The sequence below is a fragment of the Canis lupus genome, chromosome 9 (assembly GCF_003254725.2).
Source record: "Canis lupus dingo isolate Sandy chromosome 9, ASM325472v2, whole genome shotgun sequence".
Taxonomy (NCBI): Eukaryota; Metazoa; Chordata; class Mammalia; order Carnivora; family Canidae; genus Canis; species Canis lupus.
The window spans coordinates 20,820,445-20,841,183 of NC_064251.1; the positions used below are offsets into that span (position 1 = coordinate 20,820,445).

Consider the following 20,739-nt stretch of genomic DNA (forward strand, 5'->3'; position numbering starts at 1 on the left):
AATCTTCTCTTCTTTCTCTGTCCAACCACATCCAGCTCCGTCTTCCAGCAACCCTTGGATATTTGTCACTCGTTCACATCCTCCCAGGGAGGGGGCCGGGAACCCCTCACAGCTCCCTACCCACACCAGCTGTCGGAGCCCTGCCCACCCTACCCCCAGCAGAGCTTCAAGCAGGAGTACCTTGATCCCCTGTACGAACAGGCCAGCCAGCCAGGAGTGGGCCAGGGTGGAGCCAATGGGCACAGGTACCCAGGGGCGGGGGTGGTGATCAAACAGGAACAGACGGACTTCGCCTACGACTCAGGTAAGAAATGCTCCTGGAGAACGGGTTGGAGGATCTTTGGTGGGATTGCTGGGGAGGCTGGCATGTGTTCACATGAACCATTCCATTAAATCGAGAATGAGTACCTACAAGGTTTTTACGTTCCTACCCATTTACCAGTTCATACATCCAACCCACCCAACTACTCGGCTTTTTTTCATAGATTCAAAAGAATTGTCATCTTTCTTTTAAAAAAAATATTTATTTATTAGAGAGAGAGACAGAGCACTAGACAGAGCAAGCACAAGTAGGGGGCAGAGGGAGAGGGAGAAACAGGCTCCTCACTGAGCAGGGAGCCCAATGTGGGCTCCATCCCAGGACCCTGAGATCATGACCTGAGCCAAAGGCAGGCACTTAACCAACTGAGCCACCCAAGTGCCCCAGAATTGTCATTTTTCAGTTAGCAAACTCAGCAGATAAGGAGAGGGGGTGTCCTCAGGCAGCTTGTGATTTAATAGGAAAGTTGAAGTATCTCTTCCTTTTCTCTTTAGCAAGTGTTTGAGGTTAGTGTTACCTACTGAGACCCAAGTGCTGGCCTAAGAGCATGAGTCTTGTGGAGTTGGAGGACACAAAGATGAATAGGATATGTCATTGATCCCAGTCCCCACAGAAGCTTTAAAAAATATCAGATTTGAATGAAGAGAAACACAAACTTGAAACAAGCCAGGCTCCTGGTTTCCAACTGGAATGCACGGTTCCACATTCTGTTCCAGCCTCCAGGCTGATTTGGAACTGGGTTTGGAAGTAAGACTGCTTTTTAAATTCTAGTTCCACCTTCCTGTTGACAGGAGTGAGGTGTGCTCAGCCATATTCTAGAACAGCTATAATTCAAAGCCTGAAGTGCAGAGGGTAGAGGGACCCAGAAAACCTTGGCTTCAGTTACATTGTTACCATCCTGAAATTTGAGTTTATCTGCAGGCTTGTGTGAGAAAAAATACTTAGATAAGACTAGGCGCAGAGCTGGCTAGAGCTTCCGGATTTCCCATTCCTGATGTCCAGTCTTTTGGGGGCAGCAGCGGTGAACAGCCACCCCCCCCCACCTCCAAGTGAGAACCACAAGGGTGCGCCTCTCCAACCCGGGGCCTAAACTGAGCCAAGCCTGGCAGCGAGGTGGAGGAAAGAGGAGGGAAACGCTCTTGCTGCTGACCTTCAAAGGCTGTAGACCGGAGGAGATCTGGTTACATGCCCTTGAACTCCCCCTCCCCCCTCGGCTTCCTCTCAATGGAGTCAGGAATTCCATTCACAAAATGGAGGCATGAATGAGCCCACCCTCCCGCCTCCTCCCGGAGGTGTCGGGTTTCACCATCTCATTCATAGGTGGGAGTGGAGGGGGTAGGGCGGGAAGGGGCTGGAACTGGAACGCGCCGCGTCGCCGACCCGGGCCCTCCAGGTGGAGAGCGGCTATTTTAGTCCCTTGGAACCGAATGAAAAGGGAGCGAAGGCGCCCTGGTGTCAGATCTGAAGACTCACGGCCCAGTGCCCACTGCCTCTTCCCCAAATACAGATACATTCTGGTGTGCTCTTCCTCCAGCCCCCAACCTCCGTTTTCTCCCTCCCTACACACATACACACACGCACACACGTGCGTGCACCCGCAGCTAGGAGGCTAGGAACCTGACCTGCCCACCGGAGGTTAGCCCATTCCAAGGGAGTCTTAGGCGTGGACACTGAACTCTTTCCCCGGAGGTTCATCCTTCCCCCAACCCCTCCCTAAACTCACAGGAAACAGCTGTTGCCTGGAATCCTGGGCCTTGTGCAACAGCTTTGCCCAGCCAGCTGCTGCGGCCCGTGCCCTCTGGCCCAACAAGCTGCGCGGTTCCAGCCTCGCGCTCCCTCTGGGTGAACTTGCCTTGGGATTTGGTGGTTGGCAGGCAGCTGGGGAAAGAACCGGAATGCGGGTGGCAGGAAGATGTTCTTAAGTGTGGGCAGGACTGCCACCCCCATAGCAGCCACCTGCAACCCCATCTTTTCTTCTTCCCTCCGGTCCCAGATGTCCCCGGGTGTGCGTCGATGTACCTTCACACAGAGGGTTTCTCTGGGCACTCTCCAGGGGACAGGACCGTGGGTAAGGCCACCCCCTCCTCTCTACCGAGCCCTCCAGGTTGGATGGGGGAAGTCCTGCTGTCAGGGAGGGTCTCTCGGCCACAAGTCCCTTTGGACTCTGGGGGCTCATAGCAGTGAGCTTCCCCACCCCAGGTCTGAGTGGCCCCCAACCTCCTCCTCAAGGTTATGGCTACGAGAAACCTCTGAGACCATTCCCAGATGATGTCTGCGTCGTCCCGGAGAAATTCGAAGGTCAGAGAAGGGACTATTCATCAGAGGATCGGGGTCGTAGCCATGCCCTCTGTGTGGTCACGTCCCTCCACCTGCCCCCAGCCCTGGGATCCCGTTACCCCTGGGGAGAGAAGGGCTTGCTTAGGGGACCAGAAGGCACAAACCTGACACGTCCTGTTTTCTGCATTCCCCAGGAGACATTAAGCAGGAAGGGGTTGGGGCGTTCAGAGAGGGACCGCCCTACCAGCGCCGGGGGGCTTTGCAGCTGTGGCAGTTCCTGGTGGCCCTGCTGGATGACCCAACCAACGCCCACTTCATTGCCTGGACTGGCCGGGGGATGGAGTTCAAACTAATCGAGCCTGAGGAGGTAGGCCTCTCAGATGTCCGTACCTCTCTTCCCCGCATCTCCGGGGCCTGGAGACACTAGCACCTGGGGTCGTGGCAGATGCCTTCCCATCGGAGTTCTTTCCCAGGACCTGACTCCTGTCAGACCTGGGTCTCTGGGCCGCTGCTTACTGCAGGACCAGCTCACCATTTTGTTCCAAGTAACTCAGGTGCTCTTTCTGACCTGTCCTCCCCTGCCCCTATCTTTTTTCCTGCTAAGCTAGCACCACTGTCCCAAAACTCTGTCCTGTCTCCAGGTCGCCAGGCTCTGGGGCATCCAGAAGAACCGGCCGGCCATGAATTACGACAAGCTGAGCCGCTCACTCCGATACTACTATGAGAAAGGCATCATGCAGAAGGTGGGGGCTGCGGGCCCAGGGATGGGGGCCTCAGGGGGGCAGGGGAGCATTTCCCAGCAAGTCTGTGGGAGCAGGTAATGAACCTGTCAGAGGGAACAAGAAGTAGTGGACAAGATTTCCTGCTCCCAAAAAAGTGCCACACGGTAACCAGAAAGGCCTGAGCGTGGAGGCAGTGAGATGGGAGCACGAGAACTGCACCCCCCCCCCCCCCCCCCGCCGCATCTGCCCCACCCTGGCCCGGTGCTGTGTCCCCCACCCCATGCTGACCCGCAGGGTGAGCTAGGCCCACCCAGCCCCTCTCTCCCCACAGGTGGCCGGCGAGCGCTACGTGTACAAGTTTGTGTGTGAGCCCGAGGCCCTCTTCTCTCTGGCTTTCCCGGACAATCAGCGTCCAGCCCTGAAGGCTGAGTTTGACCGGCCAGTCAGTGAGGAGGACACAGTCCCTTTGTCCCATTTGGACGAGAGCCCTGCCTACCTCCCAGAGCTAGCTGGCCCCACCCAGCCCTTTGGCCCCAAGGGTGGCTACTCTTACTAGGCCTGGCCGCTGCTCCCCTGCCACCGGTGGGTGCTATCTTGTGTACATATAGATGCGTTTGGTGTTGGGGAAACCCTCACTCTGAAACCCACAGATGTCTTTGGAGCAGATCCCCACTGGCCCACCTGCCGCCCCTGCCCAGACTCTGAGCTGCTCACCAGAGTCGTTGGGAAGGAAAAATGGAGACGCTGCAAGTGCAAAGGTGGGGTCCAGGAGCTCCTCTGGGGGTGTCGCCTCCAGCCTCTTCCCAGGCCCTGCTTAGAAGCCCAAGCTGCACTCCTCTCCCCCAACACAGAGGACGAGAGTTCACTCTGTTCTGGGTGACAGAGAAGGAGCGTTCCACTTTATCATGGTGGAAAGGGGTGCACTAAGCTTCCCAGAGTCTCCATGGTGGGCAGACAGAAGCCTGCATCCTGCACTCCGCTCCAAGCTGTGGCCCTGGAGGGTCCTGCTTGTCCATTCTTGGTGCTCCGTGTTCTGAGAGGCAGGAGGAGGCTGGAGTCAGGGGTTAGGGGTAGGGGAGGGGCTGCAGGGTGGAGGCCAGGTGGGCTGGGTTCCTGCTTCTAGGGCCCTTTGCCTTTTCTCTGCCTAGGATTCCACCTCCACCTCCACCACATCTGCCAGACCCCAATAAAGGCCCCTGCTTCTCCTCTTAGTTGTTCTGTGTCCTTTTTACTACCATGGGAGAAGGACCCGGAGGTTCAGAAAGAGCTTTGGCCTTGGGACAGATGACCAGGGTTGGGGTCTGGCCCTGACACTTCCCAGATGGATCTGGGAAGCCAGTTAACTTAACCTTGGACTTTTCCTCTGAAAAATGGGTTCAGTGATACCTGTTCTTTCCCCCTCTGGTGCTCCCAGGCCACTGGCTACTGAGCTTTGAGGCCCTCTGAGGCTCCCTCAGGCAGAGTTTGGCCTGTGGTTTCTGTGCTGCTGTTCCCACGACTGAGCTACCTAGGTCTACACCCCAACTGTGTGTCCTACCCTCCCCCTTTTAAGACTTTATTTATTCATTTATGAGAGACAGAGAGGAACAGACACAGGCAGAGGGAGAAGCAGGATCCTTGCAGGGAGCCCACGTGGGACTCGATCCCATGTCTCCAGGATCACACCCTGGGCTGAAGGCGGCCGCTAAACCGCTGAGCCACCTGGGCTGCCCTCCTGCCCCCCCTTCTGCTGGGACTCCAGGATTCTGTTTTTGCTGAAACTGGGAACAAGTGTTTATAATGGAGATGGTCTGGAGAATGGAGGGGAGAAGGCACCCGGGCAAGGGGGTGCAGGGAGAGGCTGGAGCAAGCCCTGTGTTCTGCCAATGAAGGAAGAGGGCACTGGATCTTCAGGGAAAGGGGAGTAGAAAAACATGTGCTGCTTCCCCAGATTTAAATGCTGGGGCCCTTCTCTGTGGATGAGTGGGAAAGGCAAGGTTGAGAAAGCAGTTAACACCTAGGGAGACAATAGACCTCACAAGGGATTCAGGTGTGAGGGGCAGGATGGAAGGCTCCGGTGAAAATGCACTCCACTTAACAGAACCGCAGCCCTGCGGAGGCTGCGCTGGCCCAGCCCTCATGAAGACTTAACCAGCTTGGATCCCTAGCGTCCGAGCCTTCAAAGGAAGGGATGCCTGTCAACCACTACCCACAAATAAAAGGCAACATTGTTTTCTTAGAAACTGAAAACATCAACCTACTTTTAAAATTCAGAGCAAGGAACAAGTACATTTTAAAATGCAAGTTTTCAAAAATATACATGTTTTTTAAAAATACATAAATTTTTTAAATACGTAATTTAATTCCACATTAAAGCCAGGCTATCTCAGTGGGAAGCTGGAGAAGTCAGTGGAAACCCTGAGGTCCTGAGTCTTGCATAAAGGGGTGACAGAGATTTGGATGAGAAGCAGTATCCACAGCTTGAGACATATGACCTCTACCCTCTCAAGTGTTTAACACGCCACTCCTCACAGCTCTTTGTTCAAATCCTTAACCTTGGAGGGCCACTACTGGGAGGAGGCAGTCAAGCTCCAGGCTGGATGAAGGTGAACCCTGGACCGAGAAGCCTGACGCAGCTGGAGAGTTTACACAAGCCCTGCTGGGATGGTTCCCCCACATACACAAGCACACTCAGCACATGTACAGGGGCAGGAAACTCCTGAGCGAGGCTCCTGCAGGGCTGTGGTGAGTGGCCTAGAAGATTCCAGCTCTCTGCAGGAGATCCACATCCTCTCCTAGGCTGTCACTCAATCTCGGGGAAATATTGTTTCAAGGAAGAGAAACAAGGGCCCCATTGTGTGGGAGCAGCAGGCAAGTCCTCCTTCCCAATCTAGGCCTTTTCTCCCTCTGAGCAGGCTCAATAATGCTGCCCACATGCTGTTTCCTGATGGACAGTCTCAAGGTCAGACCCTAGCCATACTGACAGCGCAGAGAAGTGACCCCAGCTCATGGGGTAGATGTTCAAGGAACACCCATAGAGCTAGTGTCCTTTTTTCTGCTCAACTAATCCACCAAAGATGACTAGGCCTGCTCTCTCTCACTCTTCTCAACCTCAGCTCAAATCCCAAACCTCTCCACCCCACTGCCTTAACAACCTCCTACGGGCCGATGCCTCCAGGGCTGGTCACTCAGCTGGGGCAGGTGGCTGCCAAGCCTTGAGTTTGTCCCTGAAGTGGAGACTGGGGAGCTGTGTGCCCAGCCTCTGCTTTACTTTGGGTTTCCTTTGTAGGCCCCTGCCTCTCTCTCCTGATAAGGCCTTAAAAGGTAAACACACAAAGATCCCCTGCCCATAATTACTGGCCTGGCTTCCTGAGGAACACTTGAACAAATCAGCCCATGGAAGGGGCAGGGACCTCAGTCAGCAGATGTCCTGGCCTTTATTCCTCTGGGCTGGATCCTCTGAACTGTCTTTAGGGTGGTCAGTTTGCTGCCCAAAGACCGCCTACATTCTATTACATCCTAGAATGTCCTAGAATCTTTTAGCATCTGGTGTACCATTCCATAGTTCTAGTATTTATATCATTCCAGAACTTACTAGAGTTGGGATGAAAAAGGCAGTGGAGGCCATTATATCTGATGTGCCCAATCCCCCAGGGGCTTCTCTAGAAGCTCCACACCCAGACCCACTTTCCAGAGGCTTCACAACCTGGCCGGGCAGCATGTGTCTGGTGTTCTTTTGAGTTGAGCACTTCCTGAGGAACTGTGAGAGGGCCACTGGGAGGTGGCTATTCTCCAACCATATGCTATGAGAAACTCACTTGGCAATAGCAGCACCAACTGGCTGAGAGGGGTTCCATAGGTTTTCCGTTTGTGGTGGGGGACAAGAGGCTTTGACCATAAAAACCCTCTGGTGGCCCAGCGGTTTAGGGCCGCCTTAAGCTGAGGGCGTGATCCTGGAGACCCAGGATCCAGTCCCACGTCAGGCTCCATGCAGGGAGCCTGCTTCTCCCTCTGCCTGTGTTTGTGCCACTCTCTCAGTGTGTCTGTCATGAATAAATAAGTAAAATCTTAAAAAAAAAAAAAACAAAACCCTCTGTGGATGCCCATTGAAGACCTGGGGGTGGGGGTGGGGGTGGGAGGAATAAAAACAAAAGCTGTGATGACCCTTGCATGTTTCAAAAGGAAAAAGGGGCATGCTACACACTGTGTGGCATGCAGAGGAGGGAGCTAGGGAAAGCGTTCTGTATTCAATATGCTGCATCTGTTACCACTCAAGTGCCCAGACAGGGGCAGTGGATGTGGTTAATCATGGGGCCATGCGGCAGAGCTGGGCTCACGCGGGTGTCAACAGATAGGACTGCAGGCCTGGCCTATGCGTCACCCCCGAAACCAAAGAGCCCCAGAGCTCTGATTACAGGGGACTCTCTACCATGTGCACCAAAGCCACCAATTTCCCCACCCACCCTGAGCCCAGGCCAATATCCTAACCTTTCAGTTAGAAGAAACAGCCACAGAAAACCATTTATGTTTCCATAGGAAAATAAATATTTCTAGGAGGTTAAACAAAAGCACAGGGGCTGGACAGGGGCAGGAGGTGGGGCCAACTGTCAATGAGCTTCATGGTTCCCTTCTCCAGAGTCCCAGCTAGGGCATCAGGCCCTCACTACATCTGGGTTCAGATGCTCACGACTCTTCCCGTCCTAGGGCTACATGAGTTGTCCGTCTCGTGGAGACAATGCCCTGTACTCCCACACTAGCTGTGAGCCCCAGCTGGCCACAGTGTCTTGATGGGGTCAGAGCTGCGGGTTCTGGTCAAACCAGGCGTAAATCCCTGTTTCTATTTTACCACCAGGGAAGAAGTTAAGAGGCAAGTTTAGAAAATGGCCAGTGAAGATATTTAGTCACTGGACAGCTGTATCCCCAGGACCAGCTTTTCCTTGCTAAGAGTTGAGTCCAGGCCCTAGGCCACCACTGCAGGAGAGAGGCAGGCAGATAAGTCTTGCCTCTCAGCGCCGTCGGAAGGCCCGGGATATTCTCCAAGCGTTGGGCTCCTCGTACCGGTTGTACAAGGGTTCTAGACGCTGTTGCTTCTTCTGCTTGCTTAGCTTGGTCGGGTCGGAGACCTTGAAGAAGGCTGGAGCAAACTCCACAAGCCACCTGGGGTCAATAGTGGTGACCTCACGCATGTACTCCTTCGTCGTCAGCACCAGCTCATGGTACACTACCCTAGGTGGGGGACAGAGATAAGGCTCAAGCCACCTGTGCAGGCCTCACTTCACAGTCCCCATGGTCCCTGGCGGGCCGCAGGAACTTGCATTTTACCCCCTTACCTCCCCTGTGTGACCATTCAGGAGGCTGCAGTCTCTGTTCATGAGCCACACTCCCATACTGAGGAGTATGCACACCTCTAACTATAAGAAAGCTGTCAGGATGTATTCTAGTCCTTGCTCTAACTAGTCTTGGTTCTAACTAGTTAAGTAACATGAAGCCAGTAACACCTCTGGATCTGGGTTTCCTGCTCTGTGGACTGGGAGGGTGGTTTTTAAGGCTGTCTCCACAAAATTCTGGGGCTCTGAAAGAAGAGCTTTGGGGCCTGCCAAAGGCACTGGGGAAGGCCAACCAGCAAGGCTCTGCATCTCCAACCCCTCCTAGTATGACAACACTGTGTGGTTTTAGATCAGTTTGGTGTTACAGTGTGTAAGATTGCAATTTTTTTTTAAGTGCTACTTAAAAAAAACTCATTTAAACCATCTCACTAGACGATCTCTAAGATCTTCCTTGGCTCCCAACCCTAGGACTTTATTTCTATCAAATGGGCCTGATACTGTGCCTACTTCAGGCTTCTGTTGCTCTAGAAACGGAAGCAATGTTGGAGGAAAGTGCTGGGCTGGGCAAAGACCCAAATGCTAAGGCCTAGGAGAGTTACAGGTTCTTTCTGTACACGACTGCCCCCAGACCTCAATCGGCCCACCTACCATTCGGGCTGTCTGTTGAAAAGAGCACTGGAAGGGTGAATGTAGACCACCTGCTGGTCGATCAGTGTCCGGTAGCCCTCCTGTGGGTCTTTCTTGGCAGCGTTTCGGAAGAATCCACTGCAGATGGCCTTCTGCACTCGCACTGTGGACTTGCCACAGGAGACCACATCCAGCTTGTGTCTAACAGATTGAGAGAGGATAAATATATGAGACACCTCTGCATTCAGAGGTTCTATCTTCCAGAATGATGGTACCCCACACCCCCACTTCAGGTCCCCAGAGACTGACTGGGGTTCCCCTCTCCCAGCCCTAAATGTACCACAGGGGCAGCTCCATCGCAGGCAGGATGGATGCAGGAAGAGCCAGAGATTTTATTCAATTCAACCTGTAATGTTCCAGATGCTTATAAACAAAGCAGTTTTCTATTATTAATAAGTAAACTTCTTAGAAACTTTCTGAAGTGACTCTCAGCTCCACCCTTGCCTGGGGAGAGCTATAACAAAGACAGAAAAGGCTTATGTGAGAAGCCTATAACCTCTCAGGTACACCAAAAGAGGAACAGACAGGATAGTCAGGCAGACTCAACTCAAACATGGGGCCAGTCACCAGACATTACCTGTCCATTATGCCTAACATCTGCTTGCGAATATCCTGGGCCCGGCGCAGGGAGCGCGCCTGGATGAAGTTCTCATAGCACCATGGGTTGGAGAATTTGTTGTTCTTCCAGGAGTTGTACACGGCCAGCAGGGTGAGGTGGTCCCCTTCGGTCTGGTGGAATTTGGCTTTCTTCTGATCTGCGAGGGCTTGTTTATCCTGCCAAGAGGTGGGACAGGATCACTCTCTGTCCAGTGGCTCCTAAGTGACAGCCTAGCAGTTCCGGGGAGTCCCAACTGGCCCTGTCGAGTGGTTATGTGAAGTACTGCAGTGGCAAGAGGCTGATTCTACCAACTTTGCCACGCCTGTACCTGAACAAGTCTGAACTCCTTACCTTGGGCCTATAGAAGACATTCTGCACTGACAGCATGGACACGATGGTCAGCATCTCCTCACTGCAGCCCAGGTGCACGGACATGATCAGCATCTTGCACAGCATTGGCTCCAGGGGAAATTCTGCCATCTAGAGGGAGAAGAGGAGACTACAGCTGCTGCCCTCAGAAGACCCATCTGTATGCCAGTGACACTGAGCAGAGTGGGTAACACACTACAGGACGGTTCACCTGAGCGCAACAACGTGAGCGCCGGTCTCTATCACAAGAATGTTGTCTTTTATTTTCCCAAATCAACCTCAACAAAATGTATGTGACCAAGAACGTTAACTACTCCAGGAGTGGATGAGAATTTTGCAGACATCTTTTAAAATTAAGGCTAGACTCAATAATACATCCTGAAATAAAACTGACTATGGATAAAATCTGTTTTCCTAATAAAGTAGTAATAGTTTTAAGCGACAGTGGAAAACCCAGTTTAAAAACAGGCATCTTAGGATCCCTGGGTGGCGCAGCGGTTTAGTACCTGCCTTTGGCCCAGGGCACGATCCTGGAGACCCGGGATCGAATCCCACGTCGGGCTCCCTGCATGGAGCCTGCTTCTCCCTCTGCCTATGTCTCTGCCTCTCTCTCTTTCACTCTCTCTCTGTGACTATCATGAATAAATAAATAAAATCTTTAAAAAAAAATAAAATAAAAACAGGCATCTAAAAAAAAAACAGGCATCTAAAAATAAATAAATAAATAAATAAATAAATAAATAAATAAATAAATAAATAAATAAAAAAAAATAAAACAGGCATCTAGAATTCTACTCAAAGTAGAGTAGGCCCCTACTGAGGGCCTCAGAGTTTAATTGTGCACAGAACAAAGAGAATGGAAGGCTAGCCAGGGACTAAAAAAACAGGAAATTCAGTCTGGCTCCTACCCTGCGGCCCAGACGAGTGAGCAGGCCCTCATCGTCCAAGGCCCCCAGCGTATAGAGCTGCTCCATGGCTGTGATCAAGGTTTCCATTGGTGGGGCATCCATGAAGTCAAAGGACAGCAGGTCATTGATGCCCATGGCCTAGAACAGAAGGAAAGAAAGCATGTGATTGGACAGTCAGCCCTGCTAGTGTTAACATGGAGGGAGTGTACCTGTCCATTTCTTTCCTGTTTCTTCTATTACAAGGAGGAAGTCATCAACAAGATTAGCAGTCATCTCCAGGGCTGAGTCACACAAAACTCAGACTGGTAGAAAGCATATACTCTCTCAGGAAACTTTAAAAATGGCGCCTTCAAAGTAAATACAGATACAATTCAACAACAAAAAGATGACAATTTAAAAATGGGCAAATGGGCACCTGGCTGGCTTAGTTGGAAGACCTCGCAACTTCTGACCTCAAGGTTGAGTTCTAGCCCCACATTGGGTATAGAGATTACTTAAATAAATAAATCAGGGATCCCTGGGTGGCGCAGCGGTTTGGTGCCTGCCTTTGGCCCGGGGCGCGATCCTGGAGACCCGGGATCGAATCCCATGTCGGGCTCCCGGTGCATGGAGCCTGCTTCTCCCTCTGCCTGTGTCTTTGCCTCTCTGTCTCTCTCTGTGTGACTATCATGAATAAATAAATAAAATCTTTAAAAAAAATCAAATCAAATCAATCAATCAATCAATCAATCAATAAATCATTAAAAAAATACACAACGGGGATCCCTGGGTGGCTCAGTGGTTTGGCGCCTGCCTTTAGCCCATGGCGCGATCCTGGAGTCCCGGGATGGAGTCCCGCGGAGGGCTCCTGGCATGGAGCCTGCTTCTCCCTCTGCCTGTGTCTCTGCCTCTCTCTCTCTCTCTCTCTCTCTCTCATGAATAAACAAATAAATCTTTAAAAAAAAACAACATAAATACAAGTAAACAAAAATGGGCAAAGGACATTAAGAGGCATTTCTCCCAATAAGTTATAAAAATGGCCAAAAAGCACATGAAAATATGCTCAACGGAACTGGTAATCAGGGAAATGCAAGTCAAAAGCACAAGATTATAGCCTACCCACTAGGATGGCTATAATAGGGAAAGGAACAGAACAAGGGTTGGCCAGGATGTGGAGAAACAGGGACCTTTATGCAATGTCAGTGGCAATGTTAAATGGTGACTTCTTGTTAAGTTAAACATACATCACCATATGACCCAATAATTCCAACTTCTAGATATGCCCAAGAGAACTGAAAAGAAGGACACAGATACTGGTACGCTAATTTTCATAGCAGCATTATTCACAAAAGCCAAAAGACAGAAACCACCCAAATATCCATCAACAGATGAAGGGATAGACAAAATGCAGTATATGCACACCAGGAGTATTATTCACCCTTAAAAAGGAATGAAATTCTAACACATGCTATATAACACAATGAACTATGAAAACACGATGCTGGGCAAAATAGGCCAGACACAAAAGGACAAACACTGCATGATTCCATTGGTATGGAAATCAAGCTCAGAGAGACCAGAAAGTGGAATAATGGTCATGGGGGCTGGGGTAGTGGTGGTGGAGATAAAGGATGGTGCCATGTAATGAGTTTCTCTATGGAATGATGACAAAGTTCCAGAAATAGATGGTGGTGATGGCTGCACAATATTGGGAAAGTACTTATTGCTGCTGAACTGTACATCTTAAAAAGGTTACAAGAATAATAGGTTGTGTCTTTTACCATATTTTTTAAAAAGGACAACATACCAGCTTGTCCTATCTCTTGCACACATAATTTCTACCTTGCATTGAGGAAGTGCCTCATATTGCATCAGGTGGCAGGGATAGGAAGATGACTAAGACATAGCCTGGCTCCCAGAGAGTTCACAATGGTGAGATACACAAAACACCAGTAACACCGTGCAGGCTGTATGCCGGGCAAAGAGTTGGCATTCGATATTCGATAGCCAATGTGTTGGCTAATTTGATGAATTGAAGAAACAAATGAGTGATGCACTATCCAAGCATGTTTAAGGGGGATGTGGTAGGACTTAAGCCTTCTGTTTCTTTTCCCTAAAGTGATTGTGACTATAAACACAGCAGGTGTCCAATAAATGCTTATTGTGTGAATAATAACTACAAGGAATTATGTTAGCAATCAGCGAGTACTGTGCCAAGGGCCTTTACCTGTATTATCTCATTTATTTTCAAAATAGATACTATTAATAGCCCACTTCTAGAAAGGAGAATATAGAAAAGCCGGTTGAGCAGATAAATTTGCCAAGGACATAGAGCTCAGAGCAAAACTTTGAGCCACAGATGCCTCTCTGTTCTCACTCCAGAGACTAAAGCAGGATTTTTTTTCTGAAGCTCTGTGTTAGCCTCTCTTACAGAGAATGAATAATAAATTACAACAGAGCACTCTGCACCAGCAGAGTGAGAGTGCCAGGGCCCCAGGGCAGCATCAGTGTCAGGGGGTGGGGATGCCATCAGCTGGGAAATTATTCATGCAGCTCCCCCTGCCAAAAGAGAATGAGGGTCCTCACTGGGGACCTAGAGAGGAAGAGCAATGATTCAGAATGAAAACCCAGCCCCCCTGAGGGTCAGTCTGAAACCTGTACTGATAGTTCCCTTGCAACGTTTTTTGGATTGGGGGTTTCGCTTCCATTCTAAAAGAGACTTGGATCAGGGTTGAAGGAAGTGTGACTGCCTGTCCACGGTTTGGCATGAATTAGATTTTTCTAATATCCTTTTAGAAAATGCCCCTAACCAAAATCTTTTATAACCAAATATCCTGCTGGTTATTATGGTCAGAAAAAAAACGTGTGCTCACAGTAGACATGCCAACTTAGCCCTAGCCCCGCAGCAGAGAGGCTGTTATCACAGCCATTTGCATTCCATTCAAAGGGACTAGTTCCACGAGGTTACTAAAATATTTAACAAGGTTCATAAAACCGATACTCCTTTACTATGGACATACGATTAAACTGTTCCACCAGCCCATCCTAACAAGACAGTGATCTCTACCTTGAGCGAGAGCACCGTGCTCGCCAGGTTGGTCCTCTGGATTTCCGGCACATTGGTGGTCAGCATTTCATCTCGGTAGGCACGTTCAGTGTACAGCCTGTAACACTTCCCTGGGCCCGTCCGCCCAGCTCTGCCAGCTCGTTGCTTTGCCTGAGCCTGGAGGGGAGGGCATATAAAAGTAACATATCTGTTGAACATTGCATAACAGCTTTACCAGATTTAGGAAATCTGCTAAAAGGGGGGCGCTTAGCAGCTGGCAGAACCCGAAATGGGGTTTATTTCACTTCCTTTAGGACCATTTCCAAGACTATCAAGGCTCTTATCATCCCCTCTCTAAAACTCGGCATTTCAGGAAAGTTTGTTCAAGTGAGGCAGATACAAGCAATGTGAATGGAAGAAACACTGAAAGATCGCAGAAATACACATTTAAAAATAGTGTGGCACAATATACGAGAAAAAGCGTAACACAATATGAGAAATGGGCAGCCCAGGTGGCTCAGCGGTTTAGCACCACCTTCAGCCAGGGCCTGACCCTAGAGACCTGGGATCCAGTCCCATGTCGGGCTCCCTGCAGGGAGCCTGCTTCTCCCTCTGCCTGTGTCTCTGCCTCTCTCTCTCTCTCATGAATAAATAAAATCTTAAAAAAGAAGAAAAAAATGAGAAACACCATCCCCACAGTTGGGATAAAAAATGTAAGTGAACCCAAGAAATGTAGTGTTGATCCTACCAGTGATGACTCTGCAGCTCTTTTGTGTGTTTTTAAGGAGGCTCCACTTACTCCAGGGCCCAGCATGGAGACTAAAGTGGAACATGAACTCAAGACCCTGAGATCAAGACCTAATCCGAGGCCAGAGTCGGACTGAGCCATCCAGGCGCCCCTCCCAAATCAGCTTCGGAACTCTCAATAACAGAAGAAAATGTTCATGTACATAGGTGAAAAAGCAAGATACAGAACAATACTAATTTTGTAAACAAAACAAAAAAACTACCAGAAGGAAAAACTGGGAACAAAAAGCGCTAAAACTGTGACTAACTCTCATGGTAGGCTTGTGGATCAGTTCTATTTACTTTTATCAAATATCTGGTGTTGAACATGTATTATACCTTAATAATCAAGAAAATTAAATGTTTAAACAAAAAAAATGCACAAAACTGCACACTTAGCAAGACTACTAGACTTGCTAACAAGAAAGAAACAAACAAAAGATGGGCAAGAAAAGCATCAAAATGAGAAAGTGGTGGCAATAGAATTATGAGCAATTTAAATTTTTTTCTTCTTTATCCCCAAAATAATATAATACTTCTCTACACTACGTAGGGGAGAGGGACGCTAATTTTTCAAGTGTTTCTTTCTTTCTTTTTTTTTTAAAGATTTTATTTATTTATTCATGAGAGACACAGAGAGAAGAGAGGCAGAGGGAGAAGCAGGCTCCCCGCAAAGAGCCCGATGTGGGACTCGATCCCAGGTCTCCAGGATCACGCCCTGGGCCGAAGGCGGCGCTAAACCGCTGAGCCACCCAGGGATGAATAAATTTCTTTCTTAAATTATTTATTTAAGTAATCTCTACACCCAAAGTGGAGCTCAAACTCATGACCCTGAGATCATGAGTCGTACCCTCTTCCAACAAACCAGGAAGCACTCTGAATTAGTTAAATACAACTAACTTTTAAATTAAAAAAAAAAAAATACATGTAGTTTAGCCATAGATTGCTAGGAAACCATGAATGGCAATCTGAAGACGGCCATTTGCTGACAAAACCATCTGTCTTACAAATCAGGATTTTACAAATTCCTCTTCCAGTCCCAAACCAAAGGAGAGAGTATCAAAGGTCACTAACCACATTAAGGCAGGCAGCAATCACATATAGCATTCTACAGACATCTCTCTCCAAATCAGGGAGAACAAATGTAGCTTATTTCTCAATCACTGAAAGTGGCAAGCACCACCCCAAGAAATGGTACAGAGCACACAGGCAGGGGCCAGACTGCCCAGCTTCAAATCCTGGCTCCACCAGCTGTGTAGCCTTAGGCAGGTCTCTTAACCTCTCTGTGCCTCATTCTCATCTGTGAAAACAGCAACATCTACTACCACTAAGAATGAATGAGAGAATGCAAATGAGTTCATGTATGTGCAAGTACCTAGTGACTGGCATTTAGTAAGCACTCTGCAAATGGTAGCTGGTATCTCTTAAGGCCCAAAATGACAACAGCCTTATGATTTTTATGGATTATGAAAATCACACATCCCTCTTATAAAATATTAAGATAATATGTAAAAGCCAAAGAAAATAATGCACTTCGCCCCTCAGCATAATAACCAGCAGCTCCACCGACAAGTAACCCCAACTACCATGCCGACTACACTTTCTGTCTCAGGCATGCACACATATGCTGTACACAAGCATGCACCATTTATTTTTAAACAAAAGTTGGACTCTACTATTCATACTATGCTTCGGTTTACTTTTTTCAAATAATATATCACAATTATATGCTTATGTCATTAAATATAGATGCCCACCACCATGTTAATGCCACACAACATTCTATGGCGTGCATATACCATATTTTATTAAACGACTTCCCTTTTGGAGTTCATTTAGAATTTTCCCAGGTTTCCTTTCATATAAATAATACTTTGGCGAACATCCTTTTCCCTTACCTTCAGATGTATGCTTGCTAAACTTTCAGATGTATTCCTGGAAGTGGAACTGTTATCTTCAAAAAATGAACTTTTAAATGTTGGATGCCTTGTAGCCAAAATGCCCTCAAAAAGGCTGATCAAGTTATTCATTTTTAAATATAATTTGGGCAGGAAATTATTACACAATTACAAAAGAAATCCATTAACATCTCATGAATTATTACTATCTCAGATGTCTGTGGATAAGTACAATATTTTTTAAAATATGTCCTTATAAGTTTTATAATCTAGGGTGCTAGAATTGAAACTTTTTTAAGTTCCAGTTTTAGCAAGCTTTTTAATGCTGAAACACTATCCAAAAGATTGAACACAAACTACACACAAAATGTCCTTTATCTCACAAAAGCACCCAGTTATCTTAAAGGATCCTCTTTGAAAACAATAAAGTTCAGGGGTGCCTTGGTGGTTCAGTTGGTTAAGCGTCTGTCTTTGGCTCAGGTTATGATCTTGGGGTCCTGAGATCGAGCCCCACATCAGGTTCTCTGCTCAGCAGGGAGTGTTGCTTCTGCTTCTACCTCTGCTCTTCCCCCTGCCTGTATACTCACTCTCTCTCAAATAAATAATATTTAAAAAGAATATCTCTTAAAAAAATAAAAGAAACAATGAAGTTCAAAATACCAAACCATAAAAAATTTAGACACCCTAACGAGGATTTTCAGGACAGCTGTGGGTAGAAGCCACCATACCTGAGAAATCGGAGTGACCACAAGCTGGTCAATGCCAGTCTTGGAATTGTAAACTTTCTGTTTCACAAACCCAGGGTCCACCACATAGTAGATGCCGTCAATAGTCAGCGAGGTCTCTGCGATGTTGGTGGCAATCACGACCTGCAGACAAAAGGGACACTGCTGGATTAAGCTGCCCAGGCTCAGCCCTGAGGTGTGAATCAGGACATCTGACTTCAGACATCTTCTCGAAGGACTGTGCCATTCTCTCCCTCTCTAGATTAGATAGCACTTAATCTGGCCTCAAATGGGTGGAAGGGGAAGTGCCTTCATCTTAAAGGTCAAATTGGGGACAAGGTAGCGGTACCTGAGAGGAGAAGGAGAACAGGAAAAAGCAAAGGCCAATCAAAGCCAATTTCATTTGGTGCTAATGGCCACATATCTCATTTTCTAGATCCAACGTTGATTACTACAATTTTAATTTTCTTGCACCCTGGGAAAGCAGAGATTTCCTGGCATCACATGTGCCAGTGCAAAATGAGATTTTTCTTCCCCCATGGGGACATCTGGACTACAAAATGGGCTGTTAGTGTATGTGGAACAAGAGAGAGATGTTTTTGTTGTGTGGTTTTTTTTTTTTTTTTTTTTTTCTGATCATAAAATGAACGAGGCGGCAGAGGAATTTCACAGTTTGTGTGTATGTAGCAGTATGTGTGATCTAGAAGATTATTGGTCTCGGCTTGGCACTACCACTGTTCTTCCACCCAGAGGTTCAGCTAATAAAACACAATTGCTTGGAAAAATCATTGCGAGGAAGCACCAGAACATCTCGCATCATGCCAGCATCTCACTGGCCCTGAAAGGCTTCCACCTGCCACAGAGCTGCAGAGCCCTCTTAAAAAGAAGTCCAATCATCAGGAACAAAACAGAGGAGGAATTGCCATCTCTCCCTCCAGCCCCCCGAAAACCTGCTCCTCCTCCATGTTTCTGTTCTCAGCACTATCTTCCATCCAGCTGTCCATGCCAGAAAGCAGGGAGTCACTCTGATTTCTCCCTGCCCTTCTTTCCTACCCCTCCAACTACCCACTATGTCTTGTCCATTCTAACTCTTCAGTGTTATTCAAATCCAAGTCTTCCATTCCTAGGTATATATACTCAAGAGAAATGAAGACATGTCCGCATAGAAACTTGTAAACAAATGCCCATAGCAGCATTGTTCATAATAGCTAAAACATGGAAACAACCTGAATATCCAACAACTGGGGAAAAGATAAACAAAATGTGGTACATCCACATTCTGGATATAGAATATCATTCTATGATAGAATATTATGCGGCAATTAAAAAAAAAAAAGTAGCACTAAAACTGCTACAACATGATGAAACCTGAGAATGTGCTAAGTGAAAGAAACCAGTCACCTAGGATCACGTTAGGATTCCATTTATATGAACTGTCAGGAATAAGCAAATACAGAAATACAGAAAGTAGTTTAGCGGCTTCCAGGGACTGAGCACAGGGCTGAATGGGGGGGGGGGTGTCACTGTTAAAGGGTACGGGGTTTCATTTAGAGGTCATGAAATTATTCTAAAATTAACCATAGTGATTAATGGTTAATGATTAATTCCCATGAAAAATGGCAATTAATGGTCAAACAATCCAGTAAATATACTAAAAGCCGCTGAATTGTGTATTTTATTTTACTTTTTAAAGATTTTATTTATTTATTCATGAGACACACAGAGAGAGAGAGAGGCAGAGACACAGGCAGAGGGAGAAAGAGGCTCCATGCAGGGAGCCTGACATGGGACTCGATCCCACAACTCCAGGATCATGCCCTGGGTTGAAGGTGGCACTAAATCACTGAGCCACTCAGGCTGCCCCCTGAATTGTATGTTTTAAAGGGATGAATTGGGATCCCTGGGTGGCGCAGCGGTTTAGCGCCTGTCTTTGGCCCAGGGCGCGATCCTGGAGACCCAGGATCGAATCCCACGTCAGGCTCCCGGTGCATGGAGCCTGCTTCTCCCTCTGCCTGTGTCTCTGCCTCTCTTTCTCTCTCTCTCTGTGTGACTATCATAAATAAATAAAAATTTAAAAAAAAATGAATTGTATGGTATGTAAATTGTATCTTGGTAAGGCCGTTATTTAAAAAAAAATTCATCTGTCTCCTCTCCCACTGTCTTACATGCATACCCATGCAGTTAGCTCCAGCTACAGAAGTAGGCAGCTCCCTGAAATGGCCACACTCTCTTGTCCCTAGGTTATCACATGCTGTCCTCTCAGAATGCTTGTCCTCCAGCCCTTCTTAACCAGAGGAACAGCCACATGCTCTTTAGGACAAGCTTAGATCCTTACTTCCTCTGAGAATTCTGGGCATGGGGCTCCCCTCCTGGGTATCCACAGTCCCAGCAGCTCTTTCATACCATATGTTCACGGCCTATTTACTGGTGGATGCCCCACAGCAGAGAGAGGCCTGGCCTCACACTGCAGCTTTGTGTACCCCAAAGCCTGGGAGATGCTGAAAAAATATCTGTCGAATACAGGAGAGGAAGAGGAGCAGGGGCTACATACAAGATCCTTATTCCTTAACAAACTGATTGGACTATTTTCTAAGACATAAGAAAACACAGTGTGTGTGTGCACCTTAGGCAATCCCTGTTAGGGCCAGGTACATACATCGTGTGGTTCCAGAGCACACGGGAGCTTCATCCCTGCCCACTGTTACCTTTCTGCTGCCAGGTGGAGCTGGGTCAAAGATTCGGGTCTGCATCTCACTGGGAAGAGCAGAGTACACTGGCAGGATGATCAGCTCTGGAACATCCGGTCCCAGGGATTTCATTCTTTCATATAGGATCTCACAAGCAGTATCAATCTCCTCCTGACCAGTGAGGAAGACCAGGATATCACCTAAGAAGAGAACATTTACTTCCTGTGTGCGCATTCTATACAAAGGCCACAGAGACCTGAAAAGAATGCCAGATGATGGAAAACATACTCTATTCCAATCCTTAATAAATCAAGAGGTTTTCATCTGTCCATGTTTATTCTGGTTTTTCATTTTTAGAGTGTTATTTTTAATATTTTTTTATTTTTTAAAAGTTTGTGTCCATTCTTATTTGCATGTGTGTCTCCATGCTTA

At 47.9% G+C, this 20,739-nt stretch overlaps 2 protein-coding genes across 9 annotated transcripts in view; one reads left to right on the top strand and one right to left on the bottom strand.

Moving 5' to 3' along the window:
• ETV4 (ETS variant transcription factor 4) overlaps positions 1 to 4,529 on the top strand; it is a 15,415-nt gene extending 10,886 nt beyond the window's left edge. For 6 of the 7 annotated variants that reach the window (XM_025440141.3, XM_049114036.1, XM_049114035.1 and 3 more), the window contains 6 exons: positions 36 to 304; positions 2,313 to 2,387; positions 2,549 to 2,617; positions 2,791 to 2,963; positions 3,238 to 3,339; positions 3,650 to 4,529. In XM_025440141.3, the coding sequence (XP_025295926.1) occupies positions 36 to 304; positions 2,313 to 2,387; positions 2,549 to 2,617; positions 2,791 to 2,963; positions 3,238 to 3,339; positions 3,650 to 3,874 (913 nt within the window). In that variant the 3' untranslated portion in view covers positions 3,875 to 4,529. Of the gene's footprint in view, positions 1 to 35; positions 305 to 394; positions 2,162 to 2,312; positions 2,388 to 2,548; positions 2,618 to 2,790; positions 2,964 to 3,237; positions 3,340 to 3,649 lie in introns of those variants that run through there. The other variant, XM_049114038.1, reaches the window with a different exon arrangement.
• Positions 4,530 to 7,818: 3,289 nt separating this feature from the next.
• The window catches only part of DHX8 (DEAH-box helicase 8), a 32,411-nt gene continuing 19,490 nt past the window's right edge, over positions 7,819 to 20,739 (bottom strand). Inside the window, exons 16-24 of one of the 2 annotated variants that reach the window (XM_049114034.1) lie at positions 20,326 to 20,507; positions 17,624 to 17,764; positions 14,233 to 14,388; positions 11,187 to 11,324; positions 10,785 to 10,910; positions 10,261 to 10,389; positions 9,889 to 10,085; positions 9,273 to 9,452; positions 7,819 to 8,523 (exon numbers count right to left, since the gene is read on the bottom strand). In XM_049114034.1, the coding sequence (XP_048969991.1) occupies positions 8,304 to 8,523; positions 9,273 to 9,452; positions 9,889 to 10,085; positions 10,261 to 10,389; positions 10,785 to 10,910; positions 11,187 to 11,324; positions 14,233 to 14,388; positions 17,624 to 17,764; positions 20,326 to 20,507 (1,469 nt within the window). In that variant the 3' untranslated portion in view covers positions 7,819 to 8,303. The remainder of the gene's footprint in view (positions 8,524 to 9,272; positions 9,453 to 9,888; positions 10,086 to 10,260; positions 10,390 to 10,784; positions 10,911 to 11,186; positions 11,325 to 14,232; positions 14,389 to 17,623; positions 17,765 to 20,325; positions 20,508 to 20,739) is intronic. The other variant, XM_025440026.3, reaches the window with a different exon arrangement.